At 37.4% G+C, this 13,804-nt stretch overlaps 2 protein-coding genes across 4 annotated transcripts in view; both read right to left on the bottom strand.

Moving 5' to 3' along the window:
• Positions 1 to 2,269, bottom strand: part of LOC139789739 (uncharacterized) — a 42,196-nt gene extending 39,927 nt beyond the window's left edge. Inside the window, exon 1 of the mRNA XM_071730746.1 lies at positions 2,114 to 2,269. The gene's annotated coding sequence lies outside the window, so the exon portion shown is untranslated. The remainder of the gene's footprint in view (positions 1 to 2,113) is intronic.
• Positions 2,270 to 2,697: 428 nt separating this feature from the next.
• Positions 2,698 to 13,551, bottom strand: NUDT12 (nudix hydrolase 12). 3 transcript variants are annotated; one of them, XM_071730770.1, is made up of 7 exons: positions 13,382 to 13,551; positions 12,248 to 12,461; positions 9,223 to 9,818; positions 8,075 to 8,242; positions 6,070 to 6,183; positions 4,795 to 4,994; positions 2,698 to 3,545 (listed from the first exon to the last, which is right to left on the bottom strand). In XM_071730770.1, the coding sequence occupies exons 2-7, from the start codon at positions 12,451 to 12,453 to the stop codon at positions 3,435 to 3,437; spliced, it is 1,395 nt and encodes a 464-aa protein (XP_071586871.1). In that variant the 5' UTR covers positions 12,454 to 12,461; positions 13,382 to 13,551; the 3' UTR covers positions 2,698 to 3,434. The 3 variants fall into 3 exon arrangements, with proteins under 3 accessions (XP_071586871.1, XP_071586870.1, XP_071586872.1); XM_071730769.1 differs by lacking the exon at positions 13,382 to 13,551 and adding an exon at positions 12,859 to 13,100; XM_071730771.1 differs by lacking the exon at positions 13,382 to 13,551 and adding an exon at positions 12,721 to 13,016.
• Between the last annotated feature and the right edge of the window lie 253 nt (positions 13,552 to 13,804).

Raw genomic sequence — 13,804 nt, 5'->3', positions numbered from 1 at the left:
CCCCAGGATAGTGCAGTCCAAGAGTCTCAGGAAGAGCTTGCAGGATGTGAGGGCATGAACCCTGACACACCCTGTGCCATCTGTCTTAACCTGAGAAACTGCCATGGTGAGGATCTGCAGCCTGGACTCAACAAAAGTCTTGTCTAAAGACAGGGCACCACTGAGTGAATGAACATGGAGAGAAATTGAATGGAATAAGGGGTGGAATGTCACCGTTTGGACATGAGGAACTAAAGAAGAAGGGCTTTCAGACTCTGAGGGGGGTAGAATGCAAAGGGAGGGATCTATCCCCCTCCCACTTCCTGCCATAGTCTATAAAAGATGGAAAAGTCACCAGCTCCTCTATCCTTTCTTCCCACTTCTTGTTGGCTGTCCTGCTGTTTGTTACCAGCAGCTTGCCAAGTGCTGTATATCTGGTTGTGTAAATATATATATATTTGTATATATTTGTATTCTTTGTTACTTTACTATTTATTTCATTACCTTTCCCTGTATTAGTAAAATCTGTATCCAATTGTTTTCAGTTTCCAAATTAAAGTCTCCAGCCTTTATTCCCCTTTTATCTCCCCTTTGTATGTGTGTGTGGGAAATAGAGAGGAATTCTGTCCTAGGTTTGTAGTCCGCCCAAGCCGCTAAGCTGTGACACCATGAATTGCCCTTTGTTTACATTTTCGGACCTGTACGATTCCCATTATAGAGAACACAGAACTGCTAATTTGAATGGTAGCTGTATTAGTGTTTTTCTTGTCAGTGAGCTTGTTATTCTGATATTTGGTGTGTTATCATGTGTATTACTCACTTTTGTTCCTCTTTTGGCACATAATTCTTGCTTTGCCAGCATCAAACATGACAGCAGGTGAAACACTCTTCAGATGTGATGTGGCAGTTGGAAGTAAAATTAGAATTCTCACTGTAACACATGACCACTTCCAATAATCAAATATAATTTCTGTAGTGAAAGATGCTACTGTTAATTGAAGTGCTACATTTTTTTCAAGCTGAATTATTCTACTTTTTCTGAGCTTCAGAAAACAGAAATAATCTAAGCCCAGAATCTTTGAAACTCAGCTCACCAAAAGAAATCTGTGCAATGTTTCATACACTATAAAAATTTTCTTTAAAAATAAATTAGCTTTTTATTTTTAGAATGTCTGTGACTACAAAATACAAGTGACAAGTGAGAAAACCCTTCCATTTCTCATAGAATGCAATAAAGGAAAAAAAAAATTAAAAATCTGTCCTAGCTTCTAGGATTTGATTTCAAGCATCAAAAATGGGGAATTGTAGATCCCTTATTTTCTGACTTAGAGGTTTCCAGGGTCATTATTTACAGAAAAGCAATTCAGACTGGATAAATTAGTAGTAATATCGGTTTAGTGTGACAAAAATTGGAATGTTCAGTATTTTATGAGCTCTTTTTGAAGTTCTATCATGTTTGTTAAGAAAATGTCTACATTTCATCACTGAGCTGGAGTATCTCAAGTGTTAGAATGATTCTCTCCTTAAAGAGAGGTAAAAAATTTTTTTACCAAAGATATTTTAGCATGCTGAATGATGGAACTGTAGAAAAAAAAAACCCTACTACCCAGGCATAATCAGTGCTGCGGACTGAATTTTTAGGCTTTTCTACTCAACAATATGCAATATTCCTTCTTGATTAATAATTCTGTAATCCTACTACAGCATCTCTCACATTCCTCATCTGAAACATTAGTTACAGACAGACAACACAAATAAAACAGTGAAGTTCATTCAGGTAGGGTTTCACTTCTACATTTCACAGACTACACTTTAAGACCTTTATACTAAAATGATAGATACAGTCCTGGGAATCTAAAATGCATCTAAGTAATCCCTATCATTTAGGAAAACATTCAAAAATCATCTGAAAAATTCCTTCTGTTTAGAAAACTATTATTCTTATTTATTCTGAAAACTAAATGATACACTGAATTATACATGAAATTCTTAAAACTGTATCTACTGCATAAAAAACCTACAGAAATCCCATATTTTATTCTATGACGAGTTATAAAAACTAGGACATAGAGAGTACTACTTGACAAAGTGTCATTTTAAAAATAAACAAACAAAAAAAGATGTTTATACTTACTGCTTCTACAAGCCAACATTCATTTTCCTCAGATGTTTGCCAATATGGATTCTCTGTGATTAGTTTGCTTTTCTAAGCTCATAAAGAGTGGGGTGTCTATCTTACTAATGCTTAATAGGATAACAAGTTCAAGTGGGGTTTTTTTTTGGACTTCTGTATTGTCAGCTGCAGTCAGCAACGATATGCTGTATATATACATCTCCTTCTGATCACTGAAGGAATAAAGTACTCCTAGTTATGCAACTCTTCACACTTAAAGCAGGTAACAAAAATAATGACTCAACTTAGTAGGGCTTTATAAAATATAATTTTTTTCTCAAAAGTCTTCATTGATTGGTTTGTCTAATTGAAATGAAAGATAAAACAGGGAGCAGCATTGTTCACCTGCTCCACTTCTTTTTCTATTTCTGTCTCCTAAGCTCAGAATCTGATTAGTATATTTAATTCCATGAAGCAACATGCCTGGTCTATCTTTAATCAGTCCATTGACATCCACCCCTTTTTCCTTCACATGGTATAGAATTCAAGATAATTATTTTCCAACTTGACAGTATTTCTACACAAAACACAACATATAATATTCATGCTATTGTATCAACACTGGGACGTTTTTATTTTTAATGTGTTTACACATATCCAATATGAAAAATGAGATAAGAAATAGGGTCCAATCCAAATTTTGTAAAGGACTCACAAGCAGTACTGTACTTGAAGAAGTTTTCATGAGATGCTATTAAATCACATGAGTTTACAGCTTGGTTAGTAGTATCAATTTTGTTTTCTGCTTAAACACCTCATCTTTTTTTTTCTCACTTCATTTTCTGTTACGGTAAATGTTTCTGTTACTTGTAAATTATTATACTTTAAAAAGCAGATAAATGCAGATTATTTACAAATGATTATGTTGAATAGAAGTTAATTTTCATTAGTTCACAGTCAAATCTTCTGCCTTCTACATTTATATGTAGTGAGTACTCTTTTTGCTCTGGTATCATTGTAGAAGCAAAGGAGAGTGAAAGGTTATTATTACACAGCATGAACAAACCCTCTCTAATTTTAGTTGTTTAAGGAATACCAGATTCTTAATGTATTGCATTAAATTAGTGACAAGAAATGGCTGGCTTTCAAAGTGGCAGTATTTTGGATAAAATAATAAACCCAGTTTATTTTATAACCTTCTGCTTTGTAAGACTATTAGCATTGTTTTCAGTAACACAATAAATTAAGGCACATTTACTAGATAAACAATTCTTTCTAATTTATTCCTAGTATAGCATTCACTAGAAGAAATAATGTAACTCTAATAAATCAGTTATTTGAACTAAAGATTAGCATTCATTCCAATCCAATGTTTTATCAACTGGTGTGCAATAGCTTGACTTGGTGGTATGAGGAAAGAACACTGATTTCCTTTAAAGAGAACTTCCATGATCTGCAATAAAACAGATATTTTTCTTTAAAAGGAAGTAGTATAAACTATACAGAATCTAACAATGTAACCATGCAGGATGTATCTTACTATGATGATCCATCTACCATTACTATAGTTAAGAGACAGTCACTACCAGATTCTCAAATACAGATGCAGAGAAAAAAAAAAACCCCATACAATTCTGTGTGGATTCTGACATTTTTGAGCTCAAATGTGCCCCAAAGGATACTTTGTTTCTAACACAACTGTGAAGACTGACTGCTGTGAAGCCTCTTTAGCGTAAGGACCCTAAAAGGATGGTGCTCTACACTGTTCCATAAATTCTTTTTCATTTCCTACCCCTTCCCTACCCCTTCTCCTCTCCATTCCCCCATCCCCCCCCCCATTAAGTGCAGAGGAAATGTGTTACTGAAGCAGCTGCAAGCAACATGGAAGTACACTTTTATTTCAGTGTACATTTCTTAAGTACATTAATTTCCAACTCTAGACCTCTCTGCATACGACTTGCTGTATTCAGAACTGATATTAATGTAAAATAATGCTCTCACTGTTGTTAGGAATTCACTGAGAGCATAGGTGACTAAGTGCCTTCAAAGTGATTTACAGAGTTGACATGTAACTGCAAGGTACAAGTACAGTATTATTAAATATGTAGCTCAGCCTCTGGAAAAACCTGTGAAAACTACAATGTTTAATCAGTCTTTCCTTTTCCACTCATGAACTTAAATCTCTCTTTCTGTGAAAATCTTTTTTCCACCTCTTTAATGCATAGTAAACTATATTCAATACCAGACTATTAAAATACTACTGAATGGAAAAAAGACATTCAAATTAATGAATTTATAGAGATTTTAACTAAACCTCACCCTCCCAGCAAATCTGGTAGTATGCTTGTTTGGGGAAATTCAGATAATGAAAGCGACTACTGCCAAAATGAGTATTACAGGCTTGCTAAGAAAGTAAGTTAAAAGTCATAGTAACCTGGATATCTCCCAAAAGGAAATGGTAAGACCTAACTGTCAGAAATATCTTAAAATAAACTTTTGAGTGACTCAAAAATTACTGTAAATATCTGCCTTTCTCTGTTTTTGAGTAATCTCAAATTAAAATACAATGCAATTGTAGTGTCACAGAATGGAGAGTATACATGGTCATTCAACTTGCTGAAAAAAACATGTACCTATTGTATGCCAGAATCGATACAGCCACAGACTAATCAATGCAAGAAGAAAATTGAATTGAACTTTACCTGTTCTCGAGAGAACCAGCGGGCATCCTCTATTTCATTCCTGTCAACTTTAATTTCTGTAGACACTGCAACAGCTAAGCAGCCAATCATTAAGGATGAGGGCATTGGCCATGGCTGAGAAGAGACATACTGAACATGGCCAACTTTGACTCCAGCCTCCTCTTCTACTTCTCTTCGAACAGCATCTTCTATTGTTTCACCTAACAAAAAAGAACAATTTTTGCTAATTTTTAAATTTTCAGTGTGATCGTAACAGCATTTAATACAACTTAAAAATCAATATTTAAGATTACAATAAAAGAAAATGGAGACTTAAGAAGACTTGCATGCATTCCTGCATTGCGTTATTCAATTTGTCTGACTCATTCTCCATTGTCTGAACACATACAGACATTTCTCCAAACTTAAGCTGCAATGGTAAGCGTTACTTCCATGCTCATGGAAAACTGCCAGATGTATCAGTGCAGTGTTGATGGTCACATGTATACATATGCCCACATGTACTGTGTTGTAACTTCTGATTACAGGTCCATTGAAACAGACAATCTGTACATCAAAGAGAGAAGCTTATATACCTTATATCAGTATCAGTTTATATACTTTAATTCAGTATCATAAAGCAATAAGGCTGGTAGAAGCAAGGAGTGAAAAATTAAATGTCCTGACTTTTTTCAGATGATAACTGAATAAACTTAATTATGCTGCCACTTTATTTAATTTGCAGACAGTTACTGAAAGTAGTAACAGGCGGTAATTTCACTGGTGATGAAGATGTATTCCTAATATAAGAAACTAATTCCAATTATTATTGCTGAACACAGCTAGCAAAGTATCTCTCTACTTCTCTTTCAAAATTAAATAATTTCTGCTTATCTTTCATATAATAAACGGGCCCTACACCTGTAAGTATGTTACACCTGTAACATGCTTTGCTTCATGTTACCTTTGTTACACTTTAATTCTTATTTTTTCTATCCCAAAATCCCTTGCTAAGTATCACCACAGAAAGGACCCTACATGCTTTTACACTTAACTATGTCATTTAAGAGTACAAGATGAGAAAACTATTTTAAAATTAAATTTAAGCTGATTTTTGCTTTTTTATTAATCAGCTGCTGAAAGCACACAACAGGCATATTTATTATAACACCTACCTAACAAGAAGAAAAAAAACATTTATATGACATAACACCAAGAATATTTCGGTAGTATTTTCAATATAAAATACTGATATGCAAGAAAAATCATTTGGTAAGGGAAAATGAGATTACTCACCAGGTTCTACAAATCCAGCAAGACAGGTGAACCATCCTGAGGGAGAGCTCTTCTTCCTACCTAGGAGGCAGTGGTTACCATCCGGATGGATGACTAGCATTATCACAACAGGATCTGTAGATGATGTGAAAGGAATATCCTTGAAAATCTAACTGAAATGCAGTTATAATTTCAGCCTGTTTGATACAATGTAAATACAAATATGATACCTTTAAGTGACTGAAATCTGAACTGTGTAGATGCCCAGAGCAAGTTGTTATTTTATCTCAATTTGTATTGTTTCCCCTACAAGATATGTGTGTTTTGCAATACACATGCCTAGAAGAAGCAGTTTACTAGCCAAGACTTAAAATGCAGGACATAAAATACCTAAAACCAAAGCACAACCTATTCAGAGTATCAGCAATAGCACAACCTATTCAGAGTATCAGCAATACTAAGCTGGTTAAGCACCCAGCGGGTAACAATTTCTGCAGCAAAAGCACTCTACTGTCACTCTGCACACACCGGTCTGAAAAAAGTACTTCTGACTAAAATACCAAAGAAGATCATCTACTTCTGTACTCCAGTTAAAATTTAAATACTCACTAAACTTTCCAATTTTGACTTCGTTAACTGTTGGGAATCAGTCTCTCACCTGATAATTGCAGTTTTATCTACTTTCTCACTTCTGGTCACTTTATGTATCTTTTTCTTTTTTGCTAAATATTTTCTACTATTGGTATCATTCTTTCTGTCATGCATTTCTGCACTGTACTCATCTATGTTTTTCCCCTTTTATTGTTACCCACCTCTGAAGTATCTCAATGTTTTGTTTTTAATTTTGTCTATGTACCTCTGCCTTATATATTTTTCTCTTGCAATTGTTTTTCATGTTTTTTTGGTCCAAAGCACCAGTATTTTTTCTGTATGAAAAACTTTTATTCAGCAACCACTATAAATACTAATTTCAGATTGTTGTCCTGTTCAAAGGTATGTGACATATGGTACAGTGCAGAATATGCAGTGCTACTATCTGTAAACTTTTTTCAGAGAAAGGCATCAATAGAAAATGCTGGTTCACCAGTCTTTCCTATATAATCCCATTCCTTCTTTAAGTTTCTTGTGTGTAATGAAACAGCCACTAGTATTTTAGCAAGCTTCACTGAACTCCACAAGATAGAATAATATGGTAGAATTGCTTTGATTACTACAAAGATACATCTACGGCATGTAAGAGAATGTGAAATTCAGACATATAGGACACTTACAGTACCCAGAACTGCAACTGCAGAAGGAACAGGGCAGGGGAAGAAAAAGCGATCAAAGAATCACCAAGCTGTCCAGGAAAAAAAGAGTAAGGTGGTGGGGTTTTTTTTGTTTTTTGTTTGTTTGTTTTGTTTTGTTTTGTTTTGTTTTGTTTTGTTTTCCCCTATCTTGTTCCTTTGCAACACATAAACAAAAGAAACTATAGAAGACTACATAGACAAGCTTGTATTCTGAGAAAAACAAGGCCTGAAAGTTTGAGACTGACAATGAACAGAGAAAGCCAGTGAGAACGGCTGAAGTGTCTCAATAGGAAAAGTGGCAGTCAAAGTGGCAGAACTGGAAAATAAGCACTCCATCACAAATTTGATACAGGGCCAGGTTTGATGCAGCGCTATTTCAAGCTCAGAGCTCTTGCAGAAGGTGAGAAAACAAAATTCAGGGGAAAAAAAGTAAACTGTGACACTTCGTATTGTTAATATCTCCTTTATGTTGTTGGAAGTTCAAATTAATAATACTCCATTGCAATAAAGATTGGTAGTGTCACATTAATTCTTTGTCACAGACTACTACTATAGGAGGAGAATCCTGAACTACTTCATCTTAAACAGAGCTGAGACATACACACTCTGAGTGCAGACAAGCATGTAAGACCTGGGACAGAAACAAGTAGCCGAAGAAACAAAAAATAAATTGATTAACATGTATATAACAGTACAAACAAGCCATTTTTAACAAGTTTATCCAACAATGTTCTCACCAACTCTCGGATATGATGTGTTGTGAACACCTTTGAGACTGGAACAATCTTCTTTTAAGCAAGTTTTCTTGTAACCCCCTTCTTCAGTCTTGGTTGCACTCCCACATGTTGGGCAAAATCGGTAGCGCTTGTGCCATGCTAGAACAGATCTAGCCTGGGCAACTACTCCTTTAAAAGAATTAACAATACACTAAATTCCATTCCAATCCATGTAACCTTTTACTAAGATAGAAAAAGTAAGTAGTAAATTTTTACATAAAATTCAAACTAAGGCTTTGGCTTAGCCTGTATCCTACTACAAGAAAATGAGCAATGAATTATTCAGATCTTTTTCTTTGTAGCAGAACACATGCCATAGAACACTGTAGTGTCTAGCCAGAGACCGATTTACATGTTCAGTAACAAATTCATCCTCATCAATATACCCTGTTTCTCAAAACAGTTACTTTATCAGGGCAAAGTGCCTGAGTTATTTATCACACCTTTTACAGCTGACTGTTTTAGGGCTACCACTGATACTGACCTGCATTGTTTTGTTCCATTTAAACTTCAGCTGCAAGTCCAATTTGCCCTTTATCTTTCAGTAAAATCAAAAATGTCACAGCAGCAGCTGCTAACAAAACATCCATACTGACATTCATTCACTTCGAGATCCTTATTTTCTAACCCTTGTTCATGAGTATCCAACACACAGTCTTATTACGTACTTAGTTTCATTTCTTGTAATGAAAACTCAAATGACAGATTTTTTTTTCTTCTAGAACATAATTACACATGCATTAATATTTAAATAGTACCATTTATAAAATTATGATGATCAGCACATTCTACAGTCTACTGAGTGCCACTGTATATGTTAAAATTTCAGAAGCGCACAAGTTCTTACATATAAAAAGCTTCAAAAAAACACTTTTAAAAGCAGGCTTTTAAAATGAAACTATTACCAAAGCCATTGAAAACACCTGATTCCTTTGCAGTGGTTTGTCCTTGAGTTATCATAGAATCATAGAATTGGTTGGGTTGGAAGGGACCTCAGAGATCATCAAGTCCAACCCTTGACCCACCGTTGTGGTGTTATACCTCAGTAAATCCCAAAGCATAGCATTATGACTGCACACTTGATAACTGCTGCATTTTATGCATCTTACCAGCTTCTTTCTCAGGCAGCTGCAGTAGTGCTGGTAGTGGTGGCTGAAGAAAGTAACAGTCCTCATGATTCTGTTTAAACTTCTCAGCAGAAGCAGAATCTAGACTAAGAGCAAACCATGCAACTAACCCATCCTCTTCATCTTCTTGCAGAACTCTTCCATTGTGAACAGCCAACAGGTTCATGTGGAGCTCAAGTTCAACTCCAAGAAAAATCAAAATGCTTTCTTCAGTTTGGTTCATGTACTGCTCTACATCCTTGTGGTACAGCCTGCAAAGCTTTACTTCTGGCTGCTGTGAGCTCTCTACTCCCCCATGCAAAGTAACCAAAGGACTTAGATTTGAGAAGAGGATATATACTGTAGTTGGATGGCTTTGCTTTTTGCTTAACCACTCAGAATTGGTTCTTTTATCACTCCTTCTGTCCAGAAGTGTCGAGCCAAAATAATTTACAAACTCTTTCACTTCATTTGACAGAAAATTAGGCGTTGGTCCACCTTTCACATTGGACAACAAATTAGCTATATGCATGTGCCCCCAAAATTTTGCAATGTCCAGAGCTGTCTGCCTTGATTTATTAACAATGGACCTGTCACACCTAGAGAAACAGAAAGAACAGTGGTTTTCAGGGTAAATATGTTTAGGAAGTATCCTAATGCTGTGCTATTCTTACTTAGAGACTATACATCTAACACTGTTATGGTGCAAGAACTTTCAGACATTCTGTCTATACTAGGGGACTTGGAGCTAAATACTTAGTATAATGGTAATGAAAAGTAATGATCCTTCATTAGCTCTTTCTAAGATGAGAACCCTTAAATCCACTCCAGTTGTTGATCCACTCCAGTTGTCACATATCAAGGTTCATACAGTACTACAGCAGCAATGAATTAAATAAAAATCCCCACTATGCATCATGAAAAAAAAAATAAAAAGGAAAAGAAAAAATGCTCAAGATCATTTACAGATAGAGCTCTTCTGAATAATGAGTACTTTCTAGTACTTTCTAGAAGCTAACGAAAGCAACATCAAAACATTTACAAGAAAATAGTGAGAGAAGTAGCACTATTACAGCTGTGGTGCTGGTCCCTGTATGGATCTCTTTGTTACCAGAATGTCTGCAAAATGACCCAGATAAGGAAACATTGCTTCATGATATATATTTAATTACTGACAAGAAAAGAAAAAAATATATGAAATAGATGTGTTAATTACGATGTAAACAAGAAGGCATATTTTTTTGTGTGTGTGTGTGTCAAATTTGTCTCAAGGAAATAAAACAGAAATCTCACTGTAAACTACAAATTATATAGTAGATGTGGGACCAGACAGTTTTTAAAACCAGAAGGTGTCAGTATATTCATTTTGGTAATACACAGGTAGTTTTACTGCAGCAAGACTGACTTGAGATTTTTACACTAACCTCAAGAGTTTCTGAGTTTGCATATATTTTAGAAAAGTATTCAGAACCTAATTTACAAGTTTTTGGTTGGCAAGAAAAAACTGTTGTCTGTTTTAACTTTAAAGATTAATCCTCTTTTTAGGCAAAATCTTACTTAATTTCCTCTTAGCAATGAATTTTGTTCTGATTTTGTCTTCCACCTTCTATATGCTCAGGCATATGCAGACTGTGATCTGGTTGCTATTCAGAGCTCTTGAGATCACCAAGAAATATTTTTCTAGACTACAAACATTTTCTGTAGCTTTTATTAAATATAGATGAACACTATAAAAAACCTGAGTGGCTTTCCAGGTCGAGGCTTTAGAATGCTATATAGTATTATCTTCATAGACATTCATGATTATGTACCCAGCAACTGTATTTATCCAAATGATTATGTTTAAGCAGAACTAAAACAAGACCAATGAGGTCACAGCATCACTTTAGGAACAAAATTCAATTGCCTAGCAGAATGATTGTGAAAATAACATTTACAAGTGACTATTGACTTAAAAAACTGCTATCCTGTTTACCAAAGCGGTAATTACAGAATATATCAAAAGACTGCTCGGTACAAAATATATTTCAACCCACAAAATCTGTGATTTGAGTATCTGAGTATCTCTACAGGCTGGAAAACAGTGAAGGACAGAGCACCTGGGTAGTACTCAAATAAAAAAAACATAGGATAAAAGCTCTGGAGGCTGTGGAATGTTGTGCTTGATATTACTGTTCACCACATAACGAACTAAAGGTGTTCTGTAAATAAGGGTGCAGAAAGGAATAGAATGGGCTTGATTAATGTAGATCACAGTTGACCCGCTACACCTAACTCTCACTCTTCAATCTGGATTATTTAGACCCTGGCTTTACTTAGGCTTCAGAAAAAAATCTTCTTTGGGGTTCAAGAACTCTGTAGCATTCTTTGTTTTTCCGAGTGTCTTGAAACACTAGGAGTACAATACTTGACTTTGAGGTGGATAGCAAGTACAACAGGAAGTTTTTGATATGCACTGAATGTGGACATGGTGTCACATTGACTGAAGAAAATAACATGACTGCTCCAGGAAGAAGTGAACGGTTGAAAAACTAAGAGACAAATGAAATTCATCAATCATTAACCTCTGCAAAGGTGTGTCTGTCATGTCCTACTTAACAGTCAGTTAAGTATGTCAGCAAACATTCTGTCCTGTAGGCTAGATGCAGGTGATTACAAAAAAAAAGTTAAGAGACACAATGTAAGTGGAACAATCAAATATACCAAATTTACAACTCAGTGCAGTTATAGATATGGGATACAAGCTTTGTTCTGTTCTGTAGGAGACTGGAAGGGGTGACAATATCCCTTTGAAGATGAAAGGAATAATTTTAGACACTTGTAACTTTTAAAGAAGTTCTAAGCAAACACAGAAAGCATGATGCAATAGCAGAATCCAGTTATAAACAGACACAGTGTCATCCTGAGTTTTAAGCCTGAAAATTCTTCCACTATTTGTCAGATAAATCTACTTTCCTGAGATCAAGTTGAAATGGACAGAAAGGGACGCAGGTCACAGTTCTTAAGTAGGATCTACTGAACAGCTCACCCTTCTTCAAGAAGAATCTGCACAACCTCAAGGTGTCCGTTTCTGGCACCATACATCAGGGCTGTCCAGCCGTTATCTGAAGCTGCATTGATAAGTGATGGAGAATGACTGAGCAATGCTTTCAGTTTGGATGCATTTCCAAGAGCAGCAAAATTATGCAGCTGAGAAATCATATCCTGATGGAGGCTCTTTTCAAAGTCTGCCATTGTGTCAACTAGGTAAAAAAAAAAGACAACAGAAATGCCTGAAAACATATCTATCTTTTGTAAAGGGATTTAAGTAAAATAATTAATGCTAAACAGGTAATATGATCATCAAAAAGTATGGACACAACAAATTACAATTAGTATGACGTTGTTACTGCCAACAGAATCTTAGTCCCACACATGTCCGAATACAGTGAAATTTAATGCTAATAGTCAAGACCATTTCTTAAGAGACTTAAGGAAAGATTTTATATAAATGAAGCTTACTTGAATGTGAAAAACACGTTCTGTTTGCCCAAACTAACACACCCAAGACAGAACACTGCAAAACTCCACTCCAAGAAATGAGTGTCGGATGATCTGGAAACAACAAAATATAATCTCAAGAGATCAACTCCCTCTAACCCCCTGTCCCAGTCCGAGGGGCTCCTCCAGGCGGTCACGGATCACCTCAGTAACTTTTGCTGCGTCCCGGTGGCCGCCCCCCGCTCCGCCCCGGGGCAGGGCCGCTGGGACGGCTGTTGTTACCCAAACCTCAAGTTTCGCAATGCGATGCTGCCCGCACCAACACCCTTCCCTAAGGCGCAACCGCACGCCATTTTCCACACCAGACCCAACAAAGTGACGACTTTGTCAAAACCCCGTCCGAGTCACGGACTCGGCCCCATCCCCGCACCGCCCGCAAGCGCCCTGCGCCGGAGCAGCTGCCGAAAGGGGATCGCTGTCCCCCGCCTCTCGGCTCTCGTCACGGCGGACGCGGGACGCAGCTCCGTCGCCCCCGAGGCGGCGGGGAAGCGGGGGAGGGGGGAGTGCTGACAGCGGGCACCTCAGGGCAAGGATCGCACCGCGCATGAGCCCCCTTCTCAGTGGCGCTGCTGCCGGCACCTCCAGGGGGCTCCGTTACCGTGAGGAACGGGGAGGCACCTACCCGGCTCCCCACGATTTACTCCTGCGGCTTCCCCACGACTGTGCGGCGCAGGGGAGCGGGACGCGAGGGGTGTCTGTGGGGTGTGCCGTGAGGCGCGGCCATCCGGAAGGCTCACCCCGCGGCTTGGCTGCGTGCGGTACTGCAGCGCTTGGTCCTCGTTGACCTTCCGCACCTCGGCCTTCCGGGGAATGATGGGTCCGCGGGTGCGGACTGGGCCGCTGTGAGGAAGGAGGGGCTGGTAGAAGCCGCCGGCTGATAGCCCGGTGGCTGCTGTCAAGGGGGCATAGTTGCTCGACCGACTAAAAAGCGGAGAACCATTTTGTCTTTCAGGCAGGAAACTTTAAAGGTACAAAAAGCAAACCTTTCTGGGTTTGCTTCACTGTGTAGGGGAAGGCAAAACCAGGTATCAGGGGAATATGCAAG

Source organism: Heliangelus exortis, chromosome Z (genome assembly GCF_036169615.1).
Source record: "Heliangelus exortis chromosome Z, bHelExo1.hap1, whole genome shotgun sequence".
Classification (NCBI taxonomy): Eukaryota; Metazoa; Chordata; class Aves; order Apodiformes; family Trochilidae; genus Heliangelus; species Heliangelus exortis.
The sequence above is the reverse complement of the archived record's forward strand: the minus strand, read 5'-3'. Positions and strand labels throughout refer to the sequence as shown.

What these genes read in the sequence shown, in the direction of transcription:
- NUDT12 (XM_071730770.1), bottom strand. Translation starts at nt 12,453, where the DNA reads ATGGCAGACTTTGAAAAGAGCCTCCATCAGGATATGATTTCTCAGCTG. An exon ending in GCTGCCTGAGAAAGAAGCTG is followed by an intron (nt 8,243 to 9,222) that starts GTAAGATGCATA and finishes ATTCTTTTAAAG; the next exon opens with GAGTAGTTGCCCAGGCTAGA. An exon ending in CACATCATATCCGAGAGTTG is followed by an intron (nt 6,184 to 8,074) that starts GTGAGAACATTG and finishes CATCATCTACAG; the next exon opens with ATCCTGTTGTGATAATGCTA.